The sequence below is a fragment of the Nipponia nippon genome, unplaced genomic scaffold, assembly GCF_047370975.1.
Source record: "Nipponia nippon isolate SJK-2023a ecotype South Korea unplaced genomic scaffold, ASM4737097v1 scaffold_8, whole genome shotgun sequence".
Classification (NCBI taxonomy): Eukaryota; Metazoa; Chordata; class Aves; order Pelecaniformes; family Threskiornithidae; genus Nipponia; species Nipponia nippon.
In genome coordinates this window covers 1557115-1569635 of record NW_028262402.1, presented here as the reverse complement: position 1 = coordinate 1569635, position 12521 = coordinate 1557115, and the positions used below count along the sequence as shown (strand labels likewise).

Genomic DNA, 12521 nt, shown 5'->3' with positions numbered 1-12521 from the left:
CTGGGCCTGGTTCAATGACCACTGAGCTCAAGGGAGTCTTCACCTCGGTGGGTATTAGATCAAGCTCTCCTAAGCAAATTCGATGGTGGATAGTTTGGTTGCATCACAACAGCTGTTTCTGTGCAGCGGCAGTCCTACCTGTATTCAAGGAATGAGCAACAGTGCAGCGATAAAGATGTCAGAGCTGGAAACCTTCATTTTGACTTTGCTGTAGAAAGATGCTTTGTGAAAAGGATGGGCTGGGTTTGAAGATGTGGAGGAGTTCGGTGTCAGACCCGTTATAACCTCAAAGGAAGGTAGAGCCAAATTCAGACAAGTGGTAGTTGCACAGCTTTTCATGGGCTTATATCCAGGATGGATTTGGCCCTGATCTTCATTCTTGTTACTAGTGGAGAAAGCCACAAGTGCAACTGAAAATGTTTGCTCTCTCCATGCTTTTGCTCTGCAGAACTTACCACCATTGTAGGAACGAATGCTGGAGTGAACAGTAAGTAAATCATTATTTCTGGTAGGATGATGGAGCACTTATGTTTTTAAAAACAGGATTTGAGCTGGTCCATCTGGTGTATTTTTATTTTGAAAGTTCTATTTTATATAGAAGCATTCCTAACATATATATGTGTTGGATCAGATATATATATTTGGTCACTTTTAGCTACTTCAGGAGGCAGCATTCTGAAATGTAAAAGTAAATTTGATAGTAGCTCAAGGAGAGGTGAGGCAGGGCTAGATTCATCCTAGCTGCAGGAGGAGTCTGATGCTTTAGCAGTTCAGTAAGGTAGGACTTGGCTTATGGATTCAGTTCAAGGACATTTAAAATCGATTGTGTTTTCCTTCCGTCAAAACTCTGCCATTTTTAAAAGTGCATCGAAAATTGTTATATGGGAGCAACCTTCTGAAAACTGGTCGGTGACATGATGAAGACTTGAAAGTTCATTTCTACTCCTTTTCCCTCTCCAGGCTTGGAATTTAAGGTATAGCCAGAAATAAATCCACATATGTGCACTGAGCACACAGTTGTGTTCATTCAGTGGTAGATATATATGCAAAAAAACCCCTCCAACAGTTTTGCAAGGGGGTGATTATTCATTAAATTCTGACATGGAGATGCAACTTGAGCTGGAGTGCTGAAGCAGAGATAGTGACTGCGCAGAGATGAGACAGGTGAGCTAGGTTTCACCGGTTATGCAAGCAGCTACAAAATGCTGTCCAGCATTGCATGTTGGTGAGGTGAAACACAGAATCTGAATGCAGCTCATGGAGTGTAAGTAAAGGGGGAAATTATTTCCATGTTAGGTCCCTGCAGTTCCCCTCAGCCTGTGTCACTAACCTGGGGGCACACAGTGCGCATCGGATAGTTCATCTAAGTCTGTAAGTCCGCAGAACTGCTAGTGCAAAAATTTTCTTTCATTTGTCAGCTTGAAGAAACACAGCTTTCAAGCCAGGGTACAGAGTCCATCTCGCATCTCAGGTCTTCGCTGTAGACCACAGTGAGAAGTGTCTGCGTTAAGAAAATGAGTTGTTTCATTGAGGCTTTGAGAGAAAGTTTCAGGGGTGCACTTGCTAAATACTGAATTGAACAAGCAGGATTTATGTGTCTTCCATGTTTACACTATTCAAGCACTATAACTATGTTTACACTATTCAGTGCTTTCAAAATCCTAAAATCTTTTCTGGGTTCAGCTGTACACTGCTTAGTTGTAAGCAGTGTGGAGGGTTAATATTTTACAGGATTACCTTAGCGCTACAGAGCTTCTGGGAAGAGCATGACAGAACATGTCCTTTATGGGATTTACAAGGAAGACGCAAGGTAAAAAAAAAAATGAAGTGTAGCACTGCCAAATGCTTTGACTTCTCTGGAGCTGGAGGTGCTCAGCAACTTTGCAGATACATTCATGAACTGTAGAAAGCTCGCTTTCCTTTCTGACATGTTCGTTGGAAGGAAGATCCTTCCTAAGCAAGAAGAAGCAGTCCCATGCATTTCTGTACCATTCTCTGATGATCCTACTTACTGCAAATGAGGACAACCAAATCAGGCCTATATTCCTGAGGACTGAAGCTCAGGACTGGGAGGCACCAGTGCAAGGATGGCTTGGTAGAGGATTCATGATAAGGAATTAATGTGTCTGAGTGGTTATCAAGAGAGTCACAGTGAGCTGGGGTGAACGGAGTGAGGAACAGGTCAGTCTGAGGAAGCTTAAATTGAGATGTTGGCATCTGGATGAGAAGAGAGGCTCTTAGGTGATGAGATTTTGCTCAGATCGCTCAGATTTGCTGCACCGTCTGTTCTGCTCCCTTTTCACCGGCTTTTTTTGGTGTTCTTTTGGTCCCTCTATGACCCTTCAGCCATGCCATGGAGGAGCAAGGCTCACGTGGCTCCTGTTTAGTGGGCGCAGAGGAAAAATACAAAAATAGAAGCAGCGGTGCTTGTAGCATTACATTTGGATTAAGGATTGAACCCCCAAACTGTTCCTCAGTCCGTTCTGCTGTCAATGGGTGGATCATTTCATTTTGTGAATGAAGCAGGCTGTTGGGAGGCTCATAATCCTGTGGTAGTCTTCCATGTGAAAAGGCAAGGAAACCCCCAAACGCTGTCTCAGCCAAATCCTTTTCTTTCTCAGCCAACTGAAGGAGTTTCACCAGCAAACAGGTTTTGCTGCTTTCCTCCGGCTTGCTGTGATGACAGCTGCAGTTGAAGGCATGCCACACTTGGCAAGGAGAGCGTCTTCCCTGAAGACTAACCATCAGCTGAGGAGGAGCTGTGTTCTTGTGGAGCAAATGTGACAGACAGCCGTGAGATTTTTCTGAATGGAGAACAGCACTGCTTGCCCAGAAAGATGTGTGATTATTTTTTCTTCTACTTCCCCCTGCACCCCTATCTCAGGAAGGAGTTCTTGGTGCTGCTCGTTGGTGATAGGAATGATAATGGTGGTTTGCTGTGGGTGAAACCTTGGCCTGCTTATTCAATAACAGAGCTCCTACTGACTTCAGAAAGAGCAAGACATAGGCACAGAACCTCTGAGGCACACAAAAGGGAAGGCACTTGCTACACATAAATGATTGAATTGATATAAAATTTGGGATGAGCCTAGAACTGTGGAGGCAGAAAATTAGCATGAAGGTTTTGTTCTGTTCCTACTGTACATCCCTATTTATTTCTAAATCAGTTCTTACAGAGCTAAAAACATGAACAAGTAGTATAAGCTCATGTAATTTGGAAATAGTCGGTGATTTTGTTAAGGTGAGAGGTTGTTTTTGTCTTGAAGACACCAGCTGGAGGCTGTACAAAAGTGATGAGGAAACAGTGACAAATGAGCAGAGCTGGAGGAATAATTCTCTAGTTTAAGGATACATGACATTGCCAAACTATCTCACAGGCTTGCAGAACTTGCCAGAATTTGTGAGACTTTCCTCTTTAATTTATACCCTTTTGTTTCCTGGAGAGACATTCAATTAAAAACATGTTTTCCTAACTAAAGGGAACCATGTGCTGTTTGTATCAGAGATGGAGGCCTGCCCCTTTCCCGCACAGTAAAGTGGGGCACCTAGTTGATTCATACCTTGCCTATAAGATGTCATTATTTTCTACATACTTTGTTTCTCTGCTTCTTCTTCATAGTCTTTCTTTCAAGCAGAAAGTAAATTCAATAGTATTTGTTTTGACATAGAAGTTTTGTACTCTTGAAGTCTAAAATTAGAGAAAATGCACTGACCTGTTCCCAGCCCATCCAGTTTGCTGGCCTCTTTGAATGAGTGGTTGTCCATCCCAGTCCTTTGACAAGTTGATGACATCCTTAGTAATATCAGTGAAGAAAACAAAACACTGGGGCAAAGGGGCTGAGCTTTAACTCCACTGTTAGTAGCAGTCCCCTTGTAGGAGATGGCAGGGAAGGTAATTAGCAGTGGCATGATTTTGGGTGCTCTGTTGCATGGCTGGGGCCTCTGACGTTTGAAGAGCGATATCTGGGGGAGGCAGCAGCTCCTGCTGAGTCTGCTTCAGCGTCTTACTTTGGGAAGGAGAAATATTGCCTGCAATCCTGGATTGTCAGCTAGTGGGCTAGGGGGGCCTGTGGGACCGCAGCAGGACCTTCTGGGGACCTCAGTACCGCTCTGCCTTCTCTGATGAATGGACACTTGGATTTCTGCTGTTGTTGACTTCAGTCCTTTAGCAATGTTAACCATTTGGCTTAAGAAATGCTAATAATAAAAGAAGCCCTAATATTTTCCATTGGCTAAAATCTTGAATGAGATTGGTACTTACACCATGGTGGCCAAACCTTTAATTCACAATGTGCTCAATCTGTCAGCTAGCAATTGTGTTTCCTTACTTCTAAGTATGAAAACAAAGATCATTCAAAATGAAGCAGTGCTTCGCCCTCAGATGGTGATGGAATAACAGCCCAGTAAGTCTGGCCAGGGCAGAGAGGCTGAAAACAAAGAGGACTTAAAACATTCTGAGCTTCTTTTGCTAGTATGAGAAAGCAAAGCCCAACACACAAGGGTTTGGGACCTCTGAATGTAGAAGCTGATAAAACATTGCTTGTCCATAAATACACTTAAAAGTCAGGTTTCAGCTGTTGTAAGATTGGTTTGAAATCCATGTTATTTAAAATGAGTAAATGCAGGGTTTTTTACACCTGTCTTAATGTTTTAGGATTCATGTTTTAGAGTTTTTATAAAGCTGTGAGATTAGAAAGACTACCTTTTATTATTAACAAAAGTAGTTTTTGCATTGTAGTCTTACTTGAGAATCTCGGGCTTTTAGAAAATTCTCAGTAGTAGCAGCCTTGGGATCATGTCCCAAGAGCAGGTTAATGTAGCCATGGCTACACTGTTCCCTTGAAAAAAAATCAGCGTGGAAGTTCCTGAAATGCTAATAATCAGTAGTTGTAATAGAATTTCAAACATACATTTATGTGATGCAAGTTAGTCTGTGTCGACTTGTCTAACGTTACCCTGGGAAGGAAATCCATTGCTAACTGCCTGTGAGTCTGTGAGAGGACAGGATCCCAACAAGGTTTCTCGCCTTCTTTACAACAAAATGCACCTGTCACTCTTCCCAAGCTGTAGGTCCACCAAGCGCACGTTCCAGTGTGCAGACACTGCTGGAGGACACACACTTCCCACTGCACACCTCTGCTTCATCCCATTTTTTTGCATTCAGCTCCTTCACTGCATCCTGCCTCACCTCTGCTGCCTCCTTTCCAGAGAAGCCACATCACAGATTTCCCCATTTGTCCTGAAGAACCTCCCCGAGGTCCTAACCAAAACTCCACTGTAACACTCTCATGCGCAGGGAGGGAAAGGAGGAGAGGTAGTTGAGGTAGTGGGTCTTTGCTCCCCACCGGTGTTTGTTCATTCTCTGCATGGGATAAAGGAAAGGGTTCAACGTGGCCACAGCGACCGACTGCTGTTGCTCCTGGGACTTGCCTGGTGTCAGTGCTTCTTCTCTGGATCGTAACAAAGGACCTGTTTCTACTGCTGTGTGTAAAGTCAGGAAGAATTTTGTCTGCATGTAACTAGCTAAGCCAAGTTCCATCCTAGAACATGGAAGAAGGATGCTCTTCAGAGATTGCTATTTTTCATTACTCTTTGGTCACCAAGTGACCAAAACCCTGGCTCTGGATACAGAAAATATTCCCTTTCCCAAATCAAGTGATGTTGCAGTTAATGCATTAATGGATCTCAAGGAATGGTTTTGCAACAATACGCTTTCTGGCATAGCACATGTTCTGTACACATTGGTCGCTACAGCGACATGTTGTAAATGAGGTCGTAAAAGCTAAACAAGCCATAACATTGAATTCTTAATTTAGGGTCCAGATAGCTGTAGTGAATTTCCAGCACCTAGACATGCTTCACTCCAAATTAGATATCGCTAGGCTCTGAACTGCAGAAGAGTGCTGTGGAAGGTTGCTTCACCATCTGTAATGCAGTTAAAATACCAGTGTTATTCACACTGAAGCTACAGCATGTTTTTGCCAGCTACTGTATGATTTCAGAGTATACATGTTAGCAGGTTATTAAGCATGAGTCATCTTATCGAATCTTGCCAGTCTGAATGGATGACTTATATAATCTTTAAAATGTGATTTAGCAAACAAGAGCAGACTGCCAGCCAGCAGCATGCTGTCTGACTGAGCAGACAAGGTCCCTCTTCAGGAAACCAGGCAGATGATGATGGATTTGTTGTGCTCTCTACAGGGTGAATCCCTCCCTGCCAAAGTGCCATTGTCAACCTCTGCTGCAGTTGGCAAACCGAAGACACATTGCTTCTGCCTAACTGATGTCTTTGGATTTTCAGACCTGCACAAGCAATCCAGAACATGGCAGTTGAGCTGACCTCATTTCCCTGTGCAGAAAATGGTTCTTCAGCCAAACTGGGCTTTCTGTCTTCCCAAGATACATCCCTGCTCATGCAGCAACTGCGCAGGTCCATGCTTTCCCATGGGTTTGCACTGATGTAGCCTACATCCCTGACTGTAGCTCTCCCTCCTTTCCTCTGTTCACTCTCTAGACTGTCCACTTTGCCTTGTGTGACTATGGTGTTACTCCTCCCATCTTTCAGTGTTTCTTCTGTGGCAGGTTGCAGTGTATGTCCATATCTTTGAATACACCATTCAGCAGAAATGCAGATGCCCTGGGGCTTTTGACCAGTGTGACAGTGTATCTTTAAAAGGTTTAAAACAACCAACCAAATACAACAAACAACTTCTAGATGTTTAAAAGCTGTATGTTTGAGAAGGGAAGCCTTCTCCAGTGCCTAAACGGCTCGCCAGGTGGGGACCTACTGCATTTATTACACTGCACACAGGCACCGGTCATGCAAGGAGCTTTGTGTTGCAGGTGATGCTGTGAGATCTGTACTATTGCTGGGGTTTCATGTGGGCAATAATAGAAGCTGGAATTTATTGTAGCAGTTGTTCTCTGTGCATGCACTGTGGCTGCTTGAGCTACTGCAAAAACAAGCTTGAATCTTGCACCATTTTTACTGTTTCCTAATGATGTGCTACTTCCTGTTCATCCATTATCCAGAACTTCCCTCCATGTGTGCTTAGTTTCAAAGATGTTGGGAAAATACCTAGAAGTTTGTAAAATATCTAGAAATTCACATGCTGGCTCCGTTCTTAACCCAACGAGTGAGGCACAGCGCCTGAGTGGGGAGGAAAGACCCATGGTGAGCCTCGTGGGGGGAATCGCAGGGAGTACTCGTCCATTCTGTTTCAGGTTTTGGTTTGCACAGGCCACCCTTTCCCTGGTGAATGAGAGTGGGTGGGCAGGGACACACAGGCTGCAAAACCGTTGAAACACAGCCTCCTCACCTCCCTTGGCACAGAGCAAACACGGTTATCTGCAGCTAGCTGGCAGGCAACTTTGAAGAGCAAGTGAGTAGGCAGGTAGTAATTTGTGTTGATTTTAGGGAAAGCATGCTCTAGGGGCAGTTAGCCACAGTGTAGCTGTCCTTTTGAGCCATGACGCGGTTCATTTTACATCTAAAAATGCTTGTGTAGAAGAGGACAGGGAACAAAATGAGGTGTAACATTGGCGTGAATGCTGCATTTCAGTTTGGAAAAATGTAAAGGGCTTTTCTGCGTATATGAAGATAAAAGTGAGATGAGAACAACGGGAGGTCCAAGTCTTGCAGGTCATGTTTACAAGGCACAGGAGGGAGAAGGTTAGGGAAAGCCTCCAAATAGCCTGCAGAAATGAGCAGAAGTTCCCAGTTACTTTTACCTGTCTGAGAAAGTCACCAGGGGTGAATGCTCTGTCATCAGGTGTATACAAAGAGAGACGCTCAGACTTTGCTATCATCTGACAATGCTGCAGTTTCTTTGGTATCCCTGCATTACTTTAATGAAAAAAGTTCCACTTAGGTGATTAATAATTTAAAAAATATATTTACCAAATTGAAATTGTATTGGGATGTGATCCCTTGTTTGAAAAAGTGACCTTTAGCAGGTAACAGCTGGCGAGATAGGAAACATGGTTATCATTAGAGGAATATAAACGTATATTTAATCTCTATTAATTCAGCTGAGCAGTAACCTCAAAACGTTCTCAGCCTAGCCTGTGCCCAGCAACCATGAAATTTTGAGTTGTTTGAGCTCTTTCATTACTGATCTTCTCCAGCAACTCGAATAACCTTCATTTTTAAAAGTGAGACAGTAGTATAAAGAAAGAGAGACTGTCCAGTTCTGTATTAATAATAGTGAGGACCCTGGCTGAGGGCTGTGTGTTGGGGTCCATCTGTGAAGTGCTGACTTTCTCACAGACCTCTGGAGTCCCAGTTACCTGGACCTGTTGAAGTCAGCTAGAGCTTCACAGTTGACTTTGATCTATTTTGGCCATGGTTCTGGAGGGTAATAATTTCCCACTTCAGAAACAGACTACTTAGGGGTCCCCAGTATCCCAGTAGTGGGATCTGTGTGAAAACTGGTTGTGCTGTCTTTCTCAATGTGATCATTGCTCTAGGATTGTGCAGACATTTGACTAGCTATATCTCATTTACTTGTGGTAAAAAAAAAAAAAAAATAAAAAAAAAATTGTTATTGCAGTAGTTAAGTATTAAAATGCCAGGATAACAGGAAAATGGGCACTGACTGCAGCTTAAATCTGGAAGTGTGTGGAATACAGAACATTATAAGCAAAATAAAATTTAAAAAGTAATTATTAACAGCAAATGTTCCTGTGAACAACCTCCTACAGCTGATGTTTTAAATGGATGATTTAGAGCAGATACGAGAGGCCAACAGACATATACAAACTGAGCGTTCCCACTGTAACCTTAATTTTTTTTGTCAGGGCCCTGAGAGCACCCATGGGCCTCAAGAGCTCTGCCCAGCCTGCCCTGTGACCCCCACCCACCCCCTGGCCATGGCCTGGGAGCCCCATTTCAGCTCAGCCTGGGTCTGTCAGTCCGGTGCCCAATGCTTGGGGCTGGGGCTCTGCCAGCTGCCTGGCCCCCAGCCCCAGCAGTGCCCTGATGTTCGTCAAGCAGGGACCAAGCCCCGCGCCATTAATTCCAGACATACCTTATAGCCATGCTTGTATACCATCAGAAGCTCACTACTCAGACTGTTGAATTTTGATACCAGATACCCTGGTAAACCACTCAGGGAAAAGAAAGCTACAGTCCAAGAAGTTACCTGTAAACAATTTCGGTATTTTTAGCTGAGTTATTTTACAATTCCTTGCTCTTCTTTGTTTACTGAAAGAATGGTTAACCTTTAAATTTACTTTATTTTTTCCTTCTTTTCTAGTCACTTAAATGAATGAAACATCATCTGCATCCTGTTTCATTGTCTTTTTTATGGTGATAAAAGAAATGCAGATCAGAGAAACAACTGCACGGTCTCCTAGAAAGTCCTAGTGCTGAAGTCCTGAGAAGTTGAGGGCTTGCAGTCTTGTGTGGGATGAGACCTTGCCTGGCAAGTGTCTGTGCCATATGGGCAGGAAGCAGTTTCTGGCAGGAAAAGATGAACATGCAACAGGTTTTGTGCTTTTATGTTTGACCTGCAATATTGCAGGATTCATGGCCTTGGCCCCAAAGGTCCATGCCTTGTGCTGCAAATTTCTAAATAGTTCTGATGCAAATGGCAAGTGTTTGTTTTGACCAGAATCATGATTTAGATCTGGGAAAATAGACAATAAGGTAAAAAAGCAAAAGGTTAACTCTCAGACCTTAAGGAAGGTTACGACTTAAACCTTGCAGGTCCCTTAAGCTTCTCTTAAGCCTTTGGAAAACTGATGACTGTCAGTATAGTACAGTGAAGGGTGAATTTGTTGTGGTTTTTTTTTTTCCTTATGTTGAAAACTAAACTATCTGGCCTACATTTTGATGCCTCTCAAATTCAGTTGAAAAGGAGATATTTGATACATTTGAGAAATGAGCATAAATGATGTAAAAAGTCATAAAGTTTCATCAGGTACAGAGGGAGTGTCTGAGTTGGTGCTTGATTGCCACCCTGATGTTCAAGATGAATTGTATGTTTTAAGATTTTATTTAATTTTCCTTTCCTAAGTATGAGGACACAATCACCATCTTTTGGGCTGCATTTGCATTTTGTCAGAGACTTAAGCTTCAAATCATATTGACATTGATACTGAACTGGCTTGTTTAAAAAGCCATTTTATCTTATTTTAGTTGTGTATTGCAGGGATATTCCTTCCCTTAGGTTTAAAGGCAGGTTTTTTTGCAGGCAGAATGAGGAATGAGGCTGCTTAAAAGCAGGTGCTGTTTTGAGGAATGTGCTTTGGAGAGCATGCGATGAGAGTGAAATGGGTTTAGCTGAGCTTATGAATGCTTCACTTGCCCATGCAAATGTGGTCTTGCTTTGGGAGTGCTGAAGAGCGGGGTTTTGCTCTCTGTTTGCAGGTGAGCAGCAAGGATGAGCTTGGCAACACATGACCATGACTGCCAGGACCCTGTGATCTGAACTGCGTCTTCAGCTGACTTCCCAGCGGCAAGTCGCTGTTGATCCTGTACCATGGAGGACTGCCTTCACACCTCCTCTGAAAACCTCTCCAAGCTGGTGAGCTGGGCCCACAGCCACGGGACCATCTGCAGCCTCATCCCCAACCTCAAGCACCTGCTCTCCGAAGGGGCCCACGGCAACCTGACGGCCATGTGGGGCTGTAGTGCGGGCCATGCCTACCACTGGCCCCTGGCTGCCACTTGCCGGGCCGGCTCCCAGGAGCGCGTCTGCTTCCAGGACAGCCGCAGCTTCAACTCGGACAGCCCCAGCATGCTGGGGGTGCCCTCGGAGGCGCAGGCCAGCCCCCTGGAGCGCTACCCAGGTCGGCCAGGGAAGGCCAAGCTGGACTGCACCCGCACCCGTGACTCCTGCGACTTCTCCTACTGCAGCGAGCCGTCGGAGCTGGGAGAGCCTGTGGAGGAGTATGAGGATGAGGCTACCCTCTTCGACATGGTCTGCGAGTCCTCTGTCACCGACGAGGACAGTGACTTTGAGCCGCACCCCCACCGGGCCCCCACCGGCCCCCGCAAGCGGCTGGCTGCTGGCCTGCCTGCCGCTGCCCAGGCCCAGCCCGCCGATGAGGGCAGCGGCGAGGTGCTCCTCAAGAAGATCAAGCAGGAGCTCCCTGAGGACTACTACATAGTGGCCAACGCCGAGCTGACGGCTGGCGCTGACGGGCCGGCCCTGGCCCTGACGCAGATGTCCAAGCCCAAGCCGCAGGCCCAGGCCGGGCCCTCCTGCCTGGGCCCCACCAGGGCTCTGCCCCAGCTGGCGGTGGGCCCCGACGCCGACCCGCAGCACCTCTCCGCCTCCCCCCCCGGCCCGCCCCGGCTGGCCACGCAGAGGCCACCGCGGGGCCCCCTGGCCTCCCCGGCACGGGGGGCAGGCGGTGGCCCTGTGGCTGCCCTGCAGGTGCCAGCCACCAGCTCCAACGCCACCGCTGCCACCGGGAAACCCATCAGCATCCCCCTCTCCGCCCTGCAGCTGCCCGGTCAGGAGGAGCCACCGGCTGCTGAGGAGACCCTCACTCCAGCCCCGCAGCTGGCCCCGGGCGGCGAGGCGGCCGGCTCGCCCTCGGTCAGCGCCGAGCCTGAGGTCAGCTCCAGCCAGCAGCAGCCCCACGCCGCTCCTGCTGCCACCCCGGAGGTGGTGGCACAGTCGATGCCAGGTAGGACGCTGGGCGGGAGTTGAGGGGCTGGCGGCGTTTTGGGGGTGCCTCCCCAGGCATGGCATGGTGAGGGGGTGGCCAGGGAGGAGGTGCTGCATTGCGCGAGGGTGCCGTGGTCTTAAGTTGGTAGATCGCGAAATCTCCCTGCTTGGAAGAAGGTTTGGAAGAACTCAATCGAGCAAAAGCCAGGAGCAACCCCTGTGAGAAAGTGTACCACTGTCATAGGGAAAAGGCGCTTTTAAGACAGATTTATAGGTCCGTTTTAGGTGCAGGTGTGTCACGGGAGATGGCCTTGCTGTGTGCACAGGGCAGGGAGGACATGAAACCAGGCTGTGCACTCTTTCGGTGAACCAGAAAGAAGTGGTCTCAGCCACTGGACTCTAGCGTTGGGGGCCGGGTGTTGCCTTCACCATGTCAGAACAGTAATGTTTGACATGGAAAGGCAAAGGAAGGCACAAGGACAGTACATGGAGAGAGGTTTGTGCTTCTATAAATCCTTATTAAACGCTTTCTCTGACCCATAAATCAGAGCAGCCTGCAGAGACGAGAATGACAACCACAACCTTAACCATGAAATTGATAACACTTAAACTTTAATCCAAGAGAAAAAAATGATTTTTTTTCCCTGTTCTCAGTGGAAGTTCTCATATCCCCTGTCCTTCATTCTTTTCATCTCCCGCTGCTGCCAAAGCACTGGGAATTGGCACAAACAGATGAACATTATTGGATAAAGAGCATTTTAAAACAGCGTACTTCTGCTGAATGATTATCCCATGTACAGAGTAACTCAAGTGTTGGCCACGGGTCTCCTGGAGGGGGAGGATATCTGTTTCCTGAGCAGACTTGCCAGCTCCCACAGGACCTGAGTGCAGACAGTC

General features: G+C 46.3%; 1 protein-coding gene across 1 annotated transcript in view; it reads left to right on the top strand.

Annotated features, from left to right (window-relative positions):
- Positions 1–12521, top strand: part of KIAA1958 (KIAA1958 ortholog) — a 56696-nt gene that overhangs the window by 21864 nt on the left and 22311 nt on the right. Inside the window, exon 2 of the mRNA XM_087742054.1 lies at positions 10376–11643. Coding sequence (XP_087598180.1) covers positions 10488–11643 — 1156 coding nt within the window. The 5' untranslated portion in view covers positions 10376–10487. The remainder of the gene's footprint in view (positions 1–10375; positions 11644–12521) is intronic.